The 16,266-nt window shown below is 39.7% G+C and overlaps 1 protein-coding gene across 1 annotated transcript in view; it reads right to left on the reverse strand.

The window, feature by feature from the left end:
* Positions 1-2,825: 2,825 nt before the first annotated feature.
* The window catches only part of ARHGAP42 (Rho GTPase activating protein 42), a gene marked incomplete at its 5' end in the record, with an annotated part of 308,666 nt that continues 295,225 nt past the window's right edge, over positions 2,826-16,266 (reverse strand). Inside the window, 2 exon segments of the mRNA XM_006150099.3 lie at positions 2,826-6,238; positions 6,637-6,716. Of these exon segments, the coding sequence (XP_006150161.1) occupies positions 6,150-6,238; positions 6,637-6,716 (169 nt within the window). The 3' untranslated portion in view covers positions 2,826-6,149.

The following is a 16,266-nucleotide window of genomic DNA, read 5'->3' on the forward strand; positions in this document are numbered from 1 at the left end:
CTAAGGCAGGAGGTGGATCGCAGCACTGGGACCCTCCTGAGGATGTTTTCTCTCTTTCTCTCTCTGCCTCAACCATGGAAGAAATAAACTTAAAAAAACAAAACCAAACAAAAATACTTTAAACAGTTGAGCATTTATAGTGATCTCTAATACCACCCACCCGAAAAATTCTTTCCTGCTTAGCCATATTGATAGTGATTTACATTAACCAGTTCATCTTAACAGATCCATGCCAAGAGTTTATCACCTCTTCTATAATACTGATGAAGAACAACAATGCACTGGAGCAAACTGGGTTGTACACCTGATTCCCAAGGTGAGCTGCTGCACTCTATAATCCATTTAGTAACACAAAATAAATGCATACTTTTCTTTACTTGATGTAAAAAAAAATCACTATTTGACTAGGAGTCAAATAGTGACCAAGAAGGTTATAAACTAATAGGAATCTAAGGAGATTTGTAGGCTGCTATTTTTTCCATAGCATTATCTGTAAACTTCTGCAACATATATTGGGTTGTCGGAAAAGTCATGGCATTTTTCTATGCAAAAAATGTCAAGGCTTCTCTAACAACCCAATAAAAAAATATTTTTAGGTAAGCTGGCATGACTGTTAAATTTGGTTTTTTGTTTATGACCCATTTACCTCGTCTTTTAGACACCTGCATTATTAATAGGTACCGACACATTTCTCTAATCTTTCATAATACCAATTTGTCAGGAAAAGGTCACCAGATTCTGCTAGGATTTCCCACTTAGCCACACACAAAATAACCATTCACAGTACTGCAAACCTTGTTTCTCTACAGGAGGCCAAAGCATCTGTCTTCCAACACTGTGGGTCTTCAAGTACAAAAACCAAATTAAAATGTGCTTACATAGTTTATTTTTAAAGTACTTTCAAACACAGTGTAAATATACATTACAGATATTGTGTCAATTTAGATTAGGAATAACATGAGGTTATTTACATGTTGGCATACATATGTGTGTGTATATACATATATATGCACAAAGTGCAGATAAATACAGAAACACTACAAAATAAACAAAAAATTCAGTATAATTTACCAACAATCATTTTTCATATTTATTACTTAATTTGTCATGTTAATGGCTGCAAAGAAGCTCCTAGAACTGAAATATAATATCTAAATATCCAACTTTTATATAAACTATAGTACCTCAAATTTTAAACAGGATATAAATAGGATTTTGAATTAAAAACCTAGGTGTCTTCCCTGCCAAAATCCCTATATGCAAAGGTTTCACCTCAGAGTTAAAGACGACTCTTGAAATCTCAGCCTTAAATAAGGGGTGATACTTTGAACTTTAAACATAAAACATAGGTAGGCAGTGCTCTTTAACTGGTTCTAGTGGGCACCATTCTCTGCAGAAAAGATGTGGTTGAGGACACAATGGCGGATACAAACTGTCTAACATGTGGTACATAGAGAACATGTGCTTGTTATCTGAGAAACAGTGAATTCAAGGCAAAACTGGATTGCCCTCAGCCTTGGAGGGGTAAAGGCCATGGGAAATGCCGGTGAGAGATAGATGGCAGATGGGACAAAGGGGAGAGAGCGGTCATCTGACTGAGATGGTCTTGGCATCTTCAGCCCACAGCTCCCGCCAACAATTACGTTTCTCAAGGAACTCTGTATACAAGCATCTTGAGTGGTGGAGAATATTTACTTTTCTAATAACTGAAGATGGTCCCTGCCTTTTGGGTCTCCCTAGTAAACACAGACTCCATTTCTCTCCTTAACACCAAGAAATGTTAACCATGAATGTCTCTTGTAAGTGCCAAAGGGGAGAACAAAGGGCCTGCTGGGTTCTCTAACCCATATAACATCCCCTAAATTTTGCTTTAGGAGACACAGATCCATTTCTAGCCCTGGCTTCTTGTGGATGCTATCCATCTTATTTAAGATTTTTATTTAAGTACAATTGCCCTAAATAAATGAAAATTTAAATGTATTGATCGGTTCCTCTAAAAGTCCACATCATTCACAAGCCCAAGTTTTCCTGAGGTTATTACCAAGTGGAACCATTTTGAAGCAGGGTTAAAATGATGACAATGGATGGAAGCAGTGAATGTGTTCAGGAAATTGAGACTAGTTGATAAATACCAGTTAATAACCCTGTGAATCAACAGAAAACACAGGCAGGACATAGACTGCAGAAAGGCTAACCTCATTTTTAAAAAGAGTTTTGACTGGAAAGGAACAGAAAAGGCTAAGAGGCAAAATTAGGTAGTGACACATACCGGAAGAAGGAAACTTTCAGTCAAGAGGAAAATAACTTTTGGACAATAGTCAAATCTCTGATTTTTTTTTTTTTTAACCAGGTGATATGATTTTGAGGTGACCTATCTAGTGATGAGAGGTCATGGTAAAAGCTTTAAACTACAAACGTATCATAAAACTGAAGAAGAAAACTTGTTCTTAAAGTTGTCTGCCTCTGACTCCATCCAAAAAGCACATATTAGGGCCAGCAGATGGCATGGTGATTAAGGCGCTGGATTCCCACATGGCTGAATACGGTTCAAGTCTTAGACCCAGTGGCTTGAAAATCACGCTGAGTGTGTGTGTGCATGTGTGCCTTCCCTGGGAAGGAGGGAGTTCTAACTTTCCTTCTCTCTATTTCTCTCCAGCAATTGAATGTACGTTATGGCAAAAAAAACAAAAACAAAAACAAAAAAAAACAAAACAAAAAAACAAACAAAAAAACACACATCAAGTTGGGGGTTCTAATGCCAAGTAAGCATTCTGAATACATAATTGAGGCTATCACTACAAATTAAAGAGGCAAAGCTCTCACCAATATCCATGAGAAGGATATCGTTTTCTACTCAGACCAAAGGAATGAGGCTGGGTGTGACAAGGTCAGCAGGGTGTCATCCTCACAGGATGGTAAAAGACTGTCTTCTTCACAACATAGTGGATGGTTAGAAGGAATGCCACACATGTAAAGCTAGTTATAGATTAAGAATAAAAGTAATTTCTTCTTCCTATTTGAGAACCTGGATAGTCTGGGATCATTAAGTACCTTTTTCCCCCCCTCCACCATATTTGCAAGAGCTACTGTTGAGAGGCCTGGCTACGCTCACATACCTTATGAAACACAGAGAACCAATGTAACAAGCAAGGTGCTCACGTCAAACAAGGAGAAAAGTCATCTTGCATACTTCATGGACTTCAAAAAATACAAAGATTACTACTTAGATATTCACATATAACAGGAAGATCTTTCAGTTGATTGACTGACTAGTTTCTATAAACTTGGTAGAATTATGGCACCACACAAGAGTCAACTGTAAAACAGGCACGTGTTTTGTACACCAAGATGTTTTCATATAACACAGGAGATGGCTGACTCAGACCCCTTGATCTCATCCTCACACTGACTACACTGCGAGAACGGATTAGAGTGCACAGATGGTGTGTCTGGAAGGTGTGGATGTAGCGAGTCTAACATATCTTCACATTGTTCCTGAAAAGCTAAGGTTTTGTTACTGAAATGCTATTACACTTTTGAATGTGACTGATCTTCTCAAAGGCCTGGAATTACCTTCCTATGTAATATTCCATATGATTTCAAGTGCATATCTTGATTTTCTTAATGCTCACAAATACCTTAACTGTAGGATATGTACTTCAAGGGAAAAGCAATGTGAGCCTGTATCTAGTAATAGCCACAAGCTGCTTACCCATGTAACCAGTAGGAAAAAGAGCCTCCTCGCAACTCTACTGCATTTAAACTTCAGACAGAGGCACAGCGTGGATCAGCACTGTCATAGCTTGTTTCAGGAAAGGGCCCAGAGCAAGTATTGCTACCATACATGCCTCACCATCGGCAAAGCCTCCCAGGCTTCACACCCACATCCTGCACAGCTAAAGCTTTCATTCCTCTCTGAGCATCAGTAGAATTAGCTCACAGACAACTCACAGGCAGGAACACTCTGGTCTGTGTTAAAATAAAATGAAGGTTGAGATTGCTTTATGCAGCAGCAAATGAAGTAGGACTTTGAATCTCTCTTTCAAGTCAAGTTGGTCTGCGAAAGAAAGTCAATTTGCTTTAAGAGGTTCTAATGTAGCAGGATGCCAGATGATGGCAAAAGTGCTTAAACTGAGGTGCCGTATAGACAAAAGGACTAGTACATTGGGAAGACTATCTTCTGTTCCAGCAGAGGGAAATGAGTGTCAGCAATGCGATTATTACCACAAAGGGCCACCAGGGACCTACACCAAGATGCTCCAGCCTCCCCTGATTGCAACGAACAGAGATCAATGGTAGGAGAGAAAAGAAATAGATAACAACCTTTTATCAGAGTTTCCCATTCCATTACTAATTTTTATAACATTAAAATACTTTTCATTTCTGTATTTCAATCATTGACATTTAGTCCTGGTTGTCTCTCTGCCTCCTGTTACTCTCTTTCTTTGTTAGTTCTAATCCACTGTTTTTATTTTTAATAGCATAGATGCTCTATGGCATGGCTGGGTGTGTGTGCGCAATGTGTATTAACCTGTTACTTCTACACACAACATTTAAAGAAGAGATTGAAATTACAGATAATATCATATAAACACAGTTTAACAGTCAATACCTGAGTGTCCATACAGTGTGGAACTCTGAAGTCACGAGTAAGATATCAAGACCAAGCAGGCCAGAGCTATGGCAGTCCAATGGCAGTAGCCAGCTTTATGGAACCTTGAGAAGAAAGCTCTTTGCCACATGTAGACATTTATAGAAAACCTAAATTAGAATTATTAAAATGGAAATGCTAGAAATAATGATCAATGCATGACCAGAGGTTGAGGATATATGTATACATGGGCAGTAAAGGGATCTATTTATGCTCTATAAATTCAGTGACATTCCTAATAAAGGCTGTAAATGGAATGACATAAAAGAAAATCATGTCCAGATTTTATTCCTCATAAAGATGATGGCACAATTTCCAACTTTGTGGTTAGAAATAATTTAAGAATCCTGAACCTTTGTGATTATTTGTCATTTCAATTAAGCATAGACTTTAGAAGCACAGCTTCCCTTCTAGAGTCTTCAAACATCTTCATCATTTATATAAAAACATCTCAAAAGCCAAAATTGGATATCATTAAGACTTGGATACTTAACAGCAGTACAAGTGGAATTTAAGTTGTATGCCTTTATACTACACTTTCGTAATTCTTAAATAATTGTAATTATTCTTCTGTGATACCTTTATAATGCTACTAGCAGAGGAGATGTGCATATGATTTATATATATTTATACATTAACAGAATAAAGTTTTATAGAAATTCAAAAGTTATGAAAATAGTTCTACACATCCTCTAATTAGACCAGGGATCAGCAATCTATGACCCAAGAACAATATCCAGCTCACCATGAAAATATTTACTACCAGGTACCTTAAAGCTTTATAGAAATAGTTTGCTGCTCCCTGTTCTACACCTGTAGAAGGTATCTGGAATGCTAAATGAATTGTTTACAGTGGTATCAGTGTATGACTTAATCTGGCTTTCTTTACAGATATCATATACATTATTGCTTTTGAATATTATCATCTACTTGGAAAACAAACAAAAATAAAATTATGTTAAAACAAAGACTCATATCCTTGAAATGTTTAGGACCAGCAAAACAATCATATATAAAAGCAGTATATTTTTAAGAAAAAATAATAAATGAACAATTTATATTACATTTTAAAGTAATGATTTCAAGGTTCCTTAAAGAGTGCAATGCAGAAAGAACAGATCTAAAAATACATATAGTAGATTTTGGGTTTCCAAATATATGTGTATATAACACAGTATTTGAGATTCCACAGTTGCTATGGAAGAGACATTGTGGAGGGTTACTGATTGTTAAAAAAAAATAAAAAAAAAGGAAAGAAAGAAGAAAAACATTTTAAAATAAGAAACCAGCCAGAAAAGAATGGCCAATCATTTAAACATTTTTTTCTTCTTTTTTTTCCATTGATAGGGACCTTCATAGTCTGCTGGTGAAGAACTTGAAAGAAATTGACTGTTTCCATTTAGTGGGTGGATCCCCATATCTGTGTCAGATAAAAATCATAGCATTTACTACTTGTTACCATGGATACCATGAAGATACTGCCATCCACTAAATAGTATTAGAGGAACACAACATAATTTTCTGGGACTAGTCCTGTTTTGCCTTCATAAGTTGCCTTTAACCATCCTGGTTCCACTGATGGGTACACTGGCAAAATAAACAAATGAATGTCAGTCAACTTTAACTTCAAATAATTATATAAACGAATGGTTAAAAAATTGTTATCAGATTGCATGTATACATACAATGCAAACTGTCAACACACAATATGTCACAGCCCTTTTAAGGTCAGAATGTCCTTTGCACTCACATAATCTATTAAAAAAATTCTCTCCCCTCCCTTTTCATACCATGTGCATACATGCATGTGTGCATGGGAAGAAATGGGTCCAGAGGGATCTCAGGTGTTCACTTAAGCAGATTATGAGGCAAGGCCTGGGATTGAATGGAGAGTTCCTGGCTTGTACTTTAAACTCTTAACATCATTAAATTCTCTCATCCTCCCATTGATAGAAAATTTAAGTGAAGGGAATGGATGTACTTACCGTTAGAAAATATTGCCCCCTGTGGGAAGGAGAGCTCGTGACTATGCTCCGCTTTACAGGAGTACATGGCTTTGGCTTGGCTGAAAGATCAAGGCACTTTGTAAAGACCACACAACACTAAGCACATCTATCCTTAAAACGTTTTTAAAAATAGAAAGTACATGCATGCAAGAAAGAGAGAGAGAAAGAAAAGTACCCTGTGCAGAGTCCTGTCATGTGGCAATTCCTTTTTCTCAGTCCTGAAGCTCATCAGGACTCTGGTGGGCCACACATGGCCTTGGTATTTTCAGGCCCACCTGGGAATCTAAACCCGTGGCTGGCCATGTGGCTCCCAGCACTGCACTTCAGTGCACTACAGACTGTGCCACCTAGATTGGGCCCTTAAAACTATTCTAAAAGAATGCTATTAGTTTCAACTTGCAATAAAAATAAATAACATACATAGACTAAATACACATATACAAGTACTTGGGTACATTTTCTACTAACTAAACACAATTGTGTAACCAGATAAAGAAATCGAACCTTAGCACACAAAAGCCCTTTCTTAGTTTCTAGGCTATGACCCTCAAGAGTAACCATCTGGCTTATAACCAATGGCAAAGTGTGCTTTTAAAATCGACTATTTGGTTTTGTTCTTTTTGGGGAGGGAGTGATTTTTGCTCTAGGGTATATATATTTGCCGGAGAGACAGAGACAGAAAGTGAGAAATCACCCCCCAGGGAGGATGGCCATGCCACAATCCCTTTTCCTCCATTCTTGATTTTGGACATGCATGCACATGTGCCTGGCCTCAGTTTAAGCCACTGGGTCCAGGACCGGAATGGTGGTCAACTATGTGGGAGTACAACAACATAATCATTTTGTCATCTGCTCGTCCTCTCTGTTATTATTTGTTAGTAAGCTACTAGACTGTTTATACAACTATACAGAAACCAAAGTTCATAGGTACCATTAAACTTTATTTTTATTTGAAACTTTTCATTTTCAGACTGCTCGAGGTGAGGCCCAAAAATTGAAATGTCTGCAGTGTTATAGTAAATAAGTGATGGATATGACAATAAGAAAAATAACACGAGAAGATGATGACAAATGGTGGCCAACTAGTCTGACTTCCTGGGAGACAATGGGAAAAGGGTGAAGTTTTGCAAACCAGAGTACTCACCTCCCAAGGCTCCCAACATCTGATGCTATATACGAATTCATGAACAAGGCAGCTACACACTCTGCCAGAATGTCAGTTTAATATGCAATCTGAGTTTTAAAAATCGGATCTAACACTAAAAAGGCATTATCTTAGGCTGTGTCTTAGTCTGTTTCTGTGCTACTAACAGAAACACCAGAGACTGGGAGATTTAAGAGAATAAGGATCTATTTTGAAGGCATCAGCCTGGCATCAGGCCAGCCTACAACATGGCCCATGGAAGCACGAAGGATGGCAGGTGTGTGTTGACAGAAAGAACTTCTGACAACTCTTTCCTAACAACCGACTTTTTTGTTTGTTTGTTTGTTTTTGAGAGATTTTCGCTATAGGGGGGCGTGCGCTCGCCAGACAGACAGAGAGAGACAGAGAGACAGGAAGTGAGAAATCACCCCCAGTGGGGATGGTCACGCTGCAATCCCTTCTCCTCCATTCTCCTCTCGGGATCTTGGGTATGCAAGCACATGCTCCCGGCGTGAGTTTTAAGCCACCGGGTCCGGGACGCGAATCGTGTTCGACTACGTGGGAGTCCAGCGACATAGCCATTACGCTAACTCCTGGTTCCCTTAACAACCAGCTTTTGTGAGAACCTGACACTTCTGAAGAGATCAGAAACTCACCCGGTCTCGTGAGACATCATTCATCTATTCATGAGTGCGCCTCTATGATGCAATCACCAAAACCCATCACCGGGAACCAGCAGTTAGTGTAATGGCTATGTCGTTGGACTCCCATGTAGTCGACCGCAGTTCGCGTCCCGGACCCGGTGGCTTAAAACTCACGCCAGGTGCATGTGTGCCCAAGATCCCGAGAGGAGAATGGAGGAGAAGGGAATGCGGTGTGACCATCCCCCCTGGGGATGATTTCTCACTTTCTGTCTCTCTGTCTCTCTCTGTCTGTCTGGCGAGCGCACGTGCCCTATAGCGAAAACCTCTCAAACAAACAAACAAACAAACAAAAAACAAAACCCATCACCACCTACTAGGCCTCGTCACATTCCAAAAGGTAAAACTTGGAAGAACCAAACCATCCTCCAAATCTTAACAGGTCACCAGACTAGTCCCCTTAACTCTGCAACATTCAGTTGCCTCCGTAATACTTGCAATTTCTCCTCACTCCAGCCACTTATGCCTCCCACAAAGCCCAAGTCGTATCATCTCTGCCCTGCTTGACTGAATGACACCCTGACTTCCTAAAACCTGAGCTTCCTTTTTTGTTCCTTTATAATCCATTATCTACAGAGCGGCCAGAGAACAACTGTAAAGGGTCTGTCAGAGCTTATTACTTCCCAAATAACAACCCTCCACTGGTCTCCCACTGTAACTGTAAACAGAGGAGCCTACTAGTCTCTCCTGCCTCCTCTTGGGCTCACTTCTATTCATCCACTCAGCCGCAGGGCCCCTTTTCTCTCCCTGGAACATGCCAAACTCATTCCCACATCAGGGCTGGCTGTGCCCCTGTCCCTGAGATGATTTCCTCTTAATCTTCACGTGGCTACGCACTTCAGGTTCATCTGGAATTTCATGGGTTGGCTGAAGGCAAGGCTTTTCCCTGACCACACACTCAAACGGCTGCCTGGGCAACTACAGTATCTTCCCTCCTGCTTCAGTCTGCATGGTGTTAGTAACCGAGATTCTGTTGTTGGTACTAATATTTTTGTATTCTCACCCAACTACAATATAACCTCCACAAAGGACACCTGAAGCATTTAGCAGTAACTCAGTAAACATATGCTACACAAATAAGTGAAAATAAAAAGATGCTTTAGGCTCTTTTGAGGCACCTTGTCTGTCCTTCCTGCGGTCCCAGCACTGCACCTGCACAGGGTCTTACAGTGACACTTCCAGAGTGGGCTCAGTCATTTAAACCAGGGTTTCCAGAGATTATCTGAAGACTAGAAAGCCTATAAAGGAAAGTTCTGGCTGGCCTCTGAGTCTGTTTAATTTGAGTAAGTATCAGTCATCTTTTGAGGAAGCTTACTAGGAGGGCAGGTTGGGGAACAACTCTCAGTCCACACACCAAGTCCCAGTGACACATGATCTATGAAGAACTGAAGAAGTGCCGGCACCCAGATGGACAGGGCTTTGTACTAGAAAAAAGCTGTATGTGTGTGCCCGTGAACACACGCATGTGGGAGACTTGCTGCATATAAATGGGAAGTGGGGCAGAAAATGATACCAAGTGCTGAAGACCTCTATCATAACCATAACCTTAAATACAATACTGTGTTTTCCTATACATCTTCTGGCTGAATATTGCCATTCGTTCGAACCAGGATATAGTTGAGGATTACAGAGCCATTTCGCTACAAGTAAAGTTTTCCCCTAAAATCATATTTTCTAATAGTATTAATCTTCTCCAATAAACACTAAGTCTTATGTGAGTCAATAAGATACCTTTTAAAGAGGTTGACAAGAAAAACATTTCCAAAGTTGTAGAAATTATTATGATATAATAATGTTTGCAATTATGTAACTTCTGAAAACTGTATTTTGAAAAGTAACCCAGACCTGGCCATGGCAGCACATGCAATATGCTGTTGCTTGGCAGGCTGAGGCCAGATGGGAGGCCCAGGTTTGATTCCTGGCCCACCTTGAAAGTCAGATAGGGTTGCACATGTCTGTGGCTGTGCAGGGGCTGAGGCAGTAAGAACCTGTCTAAAATGACAGGCAGAAATGAATGCAGCCAAATTTTAAAATGAATATTTTAGGTAGGATGTTCTCCTTATAGTACTTATGGGACAGGATGGGCATACAGACTAATTATGTCACTACATACGTGAATATTGTTAAACAGGTGACAAATACACAGGACAAAACCCTGTCATGACTTTTCAATTATTTGTGCATGTGACCACACAGATAGCATTTTCTTCTGCTGGGATCTGTAACTACGGGTGTTAACTCGGCAGCAAGCTTTGATGATTTAATCTAGATTTCTGTGACTGTGAAGTTTCCTCTCTAGGTGCTAATGCTTCGTCTTTTACTGCCTTGGTGTATTGAAGAGGATGTGAAAATAATACTCTCACTTCCTTTGTCTTTCTTCAGAAGATTCTAATATCTCTTTGAAAAGAATTTTGAAAATCCTGCTTTTTACTGCATGAAAGAATAAGGTAATGACACCACAGTCCTGAAAGCCATTTCTTTCCTTCTCATCATGAAAATAATCTGCTCACACACCTCATTCCTAATGCCACATGTCATGTACTGCTGACAAGTAAACATACAAAGGTTTCATAAGGTCAATGTGCACAATTCACCGATGCTCATTGTAAATATAAGAGAAGTAAAAAATTCACCAAAACTGAGGGTCCCCAGGAGGATCACTTAACAATGCTAACCCACAACGTACACATGCATGCCCAAGCAGCAACTACAAATAATGAAATGGGAGCACATGTGCCATGAAACAATGTTAGTATGTAAGGCAAAAATTCTACAAATTTGTTGTGACCAGACCTTTAAATTCCCCATGACAATTTGTCAATGAACACTGAATTTGCTTGTCACTGGTTAGAGATTTCTCAAAATTAGTCACACACAGCACCTCTCGCCCCTTCCCCAGCAAACACTGGTTGTTTCTGCCTTGGATATTTAAGTGAGTTCTGGATGCCTCCACGCTAAAGAGTGTTCACTGAATTAATAGTTAAAACTGCTGGGGCTGGCTGGTGGCATGGTGGTTAAAGCTGCTGGTCAAAGTCCTGGACCCAAAGGCTTGAAGAAACATGCTGGGTGCATGTGCGCATGCCTCACATCCGAAGAGGACAATGGAAAAGAAGGGATTGTGCTGTGGCCATTGCCCCTGGAGGAGTGCTTTCTTACTTTGTCTGTCTCTGTCTAGTGAACATATGCACCCTGTAGCAAATTTTAAAAAAAAGAAAAGTAAAGCTTATGTCAAAGACGTGCACATTGCCAACTTCCTTGAAAATGAAGTAAAAAAGTAAGCAACAAAGTATTTTTAGGTTAAAAAATGTATATTTTATCATTTATTCAGAAATTTCATTGAGAGTCTATGATGTGTTGGGCAGTATCGTAGAAATACCACAGTGAACAACATCCCCATGGACCCTGTTTTGTGTGTTTATCACCAAAGAGTAGTTCTCAAAATATCGTCAGGAGAACATGAGGCAGAGGAGGGGTACATGGAACCTAAGACATTGCACCCACAGCTAATGGAATGTGCATGAGAAACCATTTAGTTGGAATTGTGTTAGATATTAAAGGGATCTATAAAAACATAAAACAATACAATTCCTTTTTTGTTTTAAAAAATTTTCATTTTTCATAAAATTATATTATGCATACTAATATGTAATGGGCTGCTTTTAATTTTCAATAAATTACAAATATTTTTTAAATTTCTCAGTTTAAATTTCTGAAACAGTAAGTATCACCAGATATAACCCACATAAACAAGAGCTCTTTGGAAAAACCTTAATGATTTTTAAAAATTTATAAAGTGGGACCAGCAGCTGGTGTAATGGCTATGTTGCTGGGCTCCCATATAGTTGACCACGGTTCAAGTCCTGAACCCGGTGGCTTAAACTCATGCCAGGCATGTATGCGTGCGTGCCCAAGATCCTGAGAGGAGAATGGAGGAGAAGGGCTTGTGGCGTTTCTCACTTTGTCTCTCTGTCTCTCTCTTTCTGGCAAGTGCACGTACCCTATAGCAACAATTTCCCCTCTCCCCCCCAAAAATTTATAAAGGTACTTCGAGACCAAAAAGTTTGAGAACCACTGTCATAAATGAGACTTAGAAGGCTATGCACCAAAATTCAACAGTAGTTACTATCAGGTAATGAAATTAGAAGTGTTTTTTTTTTTTTTTTTCAGTAACTACTTTAGTTCACTGATATTGTTTACATCATCTAAAAGAATGATTAAAAAAAAGTTTTTGTTTTTAAAATCATGTCTTCTTTCTTCTTGGTTATATGTGTCACTATGCTTTTTGCTTGTAACGAGAGCCTTACCTGTGCCACTGTGCTCTAAAGCAATGACTTGCAGCCTTCTTAAAATTTAAACTCCATGGACAAGAAAATTTTGTTGAACTTTGTTTTTGGGTTTTGCAATTATAAGCAAGGTATTAATCTTAAGCTATGATAACAGATAGTTGACTGTTTGTAATGAGGCAGGGACTCAATTCCCAATTAATTCATTTAATTCTCAGGCACTAAATTCTCATTTTGACCTTAGAAGGCAGTTGTATGACTTGCCTAAATTATATGAGGGTACTTCTAAGAGTGTGGAAAAATTGAATTATAGAATGAATTTATTTTGGTGTAAAGATTTTTGAAATCCATGCAAGGTTTTTTATTACAATGCTTTTGTTTGGTTTTTTTTTTTTTTTTTTTTTTTTTTAAATTTGCTAAGGGACACATGCACTTGCTGGAGAAAAAAGAGGAAGAGGGAAAGTGAGAAAACACCTCCCAGGGGATGGGTATGCCACAGTCGCCTCTCCTTTATCTTTCCCTTTTTCCCTAGGCATACACAGACACACGCCCAGTGTGCTTTTCAAGCCACCAGGTCTGGACTCAAAATGTGCAGTTGGCCACATGGAATCCAGCTAGTCTTAACCATCATGCCAGAAGCTGGCCCTTCAATGAAGTATGTGAAGACTCTTTGGACAACTTTACAGCAGCCCTCCCCACCTGACAATAACCAATTAAGACGAAGGAGAAGGCTTTAAAGATACTATTTTCCACATGTCTTCATGATGTGAGTCAGAGCCCTGGCTCTTGAAGTGTTTTTTACAGGTTAAGGAAATGACCAGTGTCTGCCTAGGGATATCCAGGTACTGTGGCACTTTTCTCTATTCCAGAGGTTCTCAAATTTTCCTGTACATAAAATTCACTGGGAAAGGTTGGCAAAAAAAAAAAAAAAAAAAGCAAATTTCCTGGACTTCAGTCTCAAATATTCGGTTTACAAGGTATGTGGCAAACACCCAGAATCTTCATTTTAATAAGCCTTGTGGCATGGCTCCTCCCACTCCACTCAACTTGTTTCCTTTACAATTTCCAGTGGTTAAAGCCAGTGTCTTGTCCTGATTTTCTTGACGCTCCTGCAGCTTCCACCACTGTTGGCAATTCTTTCTCCTCCTGATGGCTCCTTCCTATTTTTTGTTATATGCTTTTTACATAAAACCATTCTTCAAAGGCAATTCTCAGACACTTTCCCCTTTTTAATTCTATAAACTCCACTTCTGGGCACCCTCACCTTCTTCAATGCAGTGTAATTGTTGTGTAGAAGTTTCTCAAGTGGCATCACACTCCATGCTTTCTCCTGGGTCCAGCTATACTTTTTTCCTTTGTAATTGCCAGAGGGTAAGTGTGTTCGCTCACCCAAGTAAGAGAAAGACAGAGATGGAGGCCGAGAAAGAAAAGGACCCCTAATGAGGAGTGCTCATGCCACAATCCCTTTTGCTCCATTTCTCTGTCCTGCTGGGATTTGGCAGTTGGCCATCCATCTGGGATCCAGCTCTCTTAACCACCAGGCTACATGCCCATCCCACAGCCATACATCTCTAACTGCTTCTTGTTGTCCATCCCTCAGGTTCCTCTAACTTTATGGCCAAAACTTCCCCTTCCCATATATCTTAGCTTATATGAAAGCTGAGAAGTTATATTTCCATTCTTTCTGACACTTAGTCTCAGAAATTCAGAATCTTCTTTACTTGTCTCTTACTCCCAGTATCAACACAGCTTTCCAATCCTGTCCCTACCCATAAAAGTCTCCTCATAGCAATTCATGCTTTTGCTGCTCTCCTAATTAATGCTTCTACACCTCACCGATTCCATCTGAAACGTTATTTATTCTCTCCCCTTCACAACCTCCTGCAAAAGCCACTTGAAAAATCTATTCAGGAGCACTGATGATTAGATCATCCCTCTATTCAATGACACCCAGAGCCTGCAGCGACTCCCTGAGGTGTTAAGTTTCTGCTGCTCAAGGCCAGCCACTAAAACCTCCCAACTGCTTTCCTCCTAGAAGGGTTAGTTTTCCTGCTGCACCTACTGGTTCTACATCCTTTGAGGCACAACTCCTGAGTTCCCTAAAAGGAAAAGTAGATAAGGATTGTAGGACGTTAGGCAAATGCCCTTACTTCCAGCTGCTGTTCAATTTTATTTCATGATGCTAAAGACAGTTAACAGTGTTTGAATATTGTTAATAATAATTAGTTAGAGGCCTGAATATTTTAGTTGAACAGTTTTAACAATAATTGCAATTATTAATATAGAGACCATCTACAGAGGACCTACTATGTATTTTAAACATGTTATTGGGCATATTCACAACAATTTGGCAAGCTCAGAATGAGGACTTTCCTTTTATAGATAAAGAACACAGGCTTCCAAAATGCGTAACTCTAAGGAAGCCACTGGGAACTGATGGACCAAACATTTAAACGAGGGTCTGGTTGACCTGACGTCATCTGTGTTGCACTGTGCCTCTTCATGAAAGTGATGACACAATCCACAAGTGCTATGGACTGGATGAGAGAGCCACATTAACCCTGGATGGACGAGTGAGTGAGCTACGCTTATGCTGATGGCCATTGGAAACTGATTTAGGGTATTTGGAATGTAAACACATATTAAAAACACATAGGTGGGAACCAGCAGTTGGCGTAATGGCTATGTCGCTGGACTCCCATGTAGTCGACCGTGGTTCGTGTCCCGGACCCGGTGGCTTAAAACTCACGCCGGGCGCGTGTGTGTGCATGCCCAAGATCCCAAGAGGAGAATGGAGGAGAAGGGATTGCGGTGTGACCATCCCCCCTGGGGGGTGGTTTCTTGCTTTCTGTCTCTATGTCTCTCTCTGTCTGTCTGGCGAGCGCACGCGCCCTACAGTGAAAATCTCTTCAAAAACAAAAAAAACAACAAAAAAAAAATAGGTGTACTGTTGAATATCTGGGTATATCGTCATTATATTATAAAACACTGTTATTGTGGGGCCAGCAGGCGGCATGGTAGTTAAGGCACTGGACTCTCATATGACTGACTGTGGTTCAAGTCCTGGACTTGGCGGCTAGAAACTCATGCCAGTCGCATATGCATACCCATGCCCAATATCCCAGGAGAAGGGATTGTGGTGTGGCCATCCACCCTGTGGAGATGATTTCTCACTTTCCTGTTCACCGTCTCTCTCTGGTGAGTATATGTGCCCTATGGTTAAAATAAATAAACAAGTAAAAGTGTATATGCAGGGAAACATACTTCTAAAAAATATTATTAAGCTTTACTGCATTAATACTGTTTTCTTGAACATCTGTGGATTGCTTCTTGGATTACAGTAGAATTTTAACTGGTAGACTTTCTAGAGCTTCCTAATAAAAGGGCTCCATCTAGTGGAGCAATTTAACCATACAGCATGACAGGCAGAAATAGCAATGCTATATTCCTTCAAGTTTAAAGGTGATAAAAAATGACGTTC

This window comes from Tupaia chinensis, unplaced genomic scaffold (genome assembly GCF_000334495.1).
Source record: "Tupaia chinensis unplaced genomic scaffold, TupChi_1.0 Scaffold000276_2, whole genome shotgun sequence".
Taxonomy (NCBI): domain Eukaryota; kingdom Metazoa; phylum Chordata; class Mammalia; order Scandentia; family Tupaiidae; genus Tupaia; species Tupaia belangeri.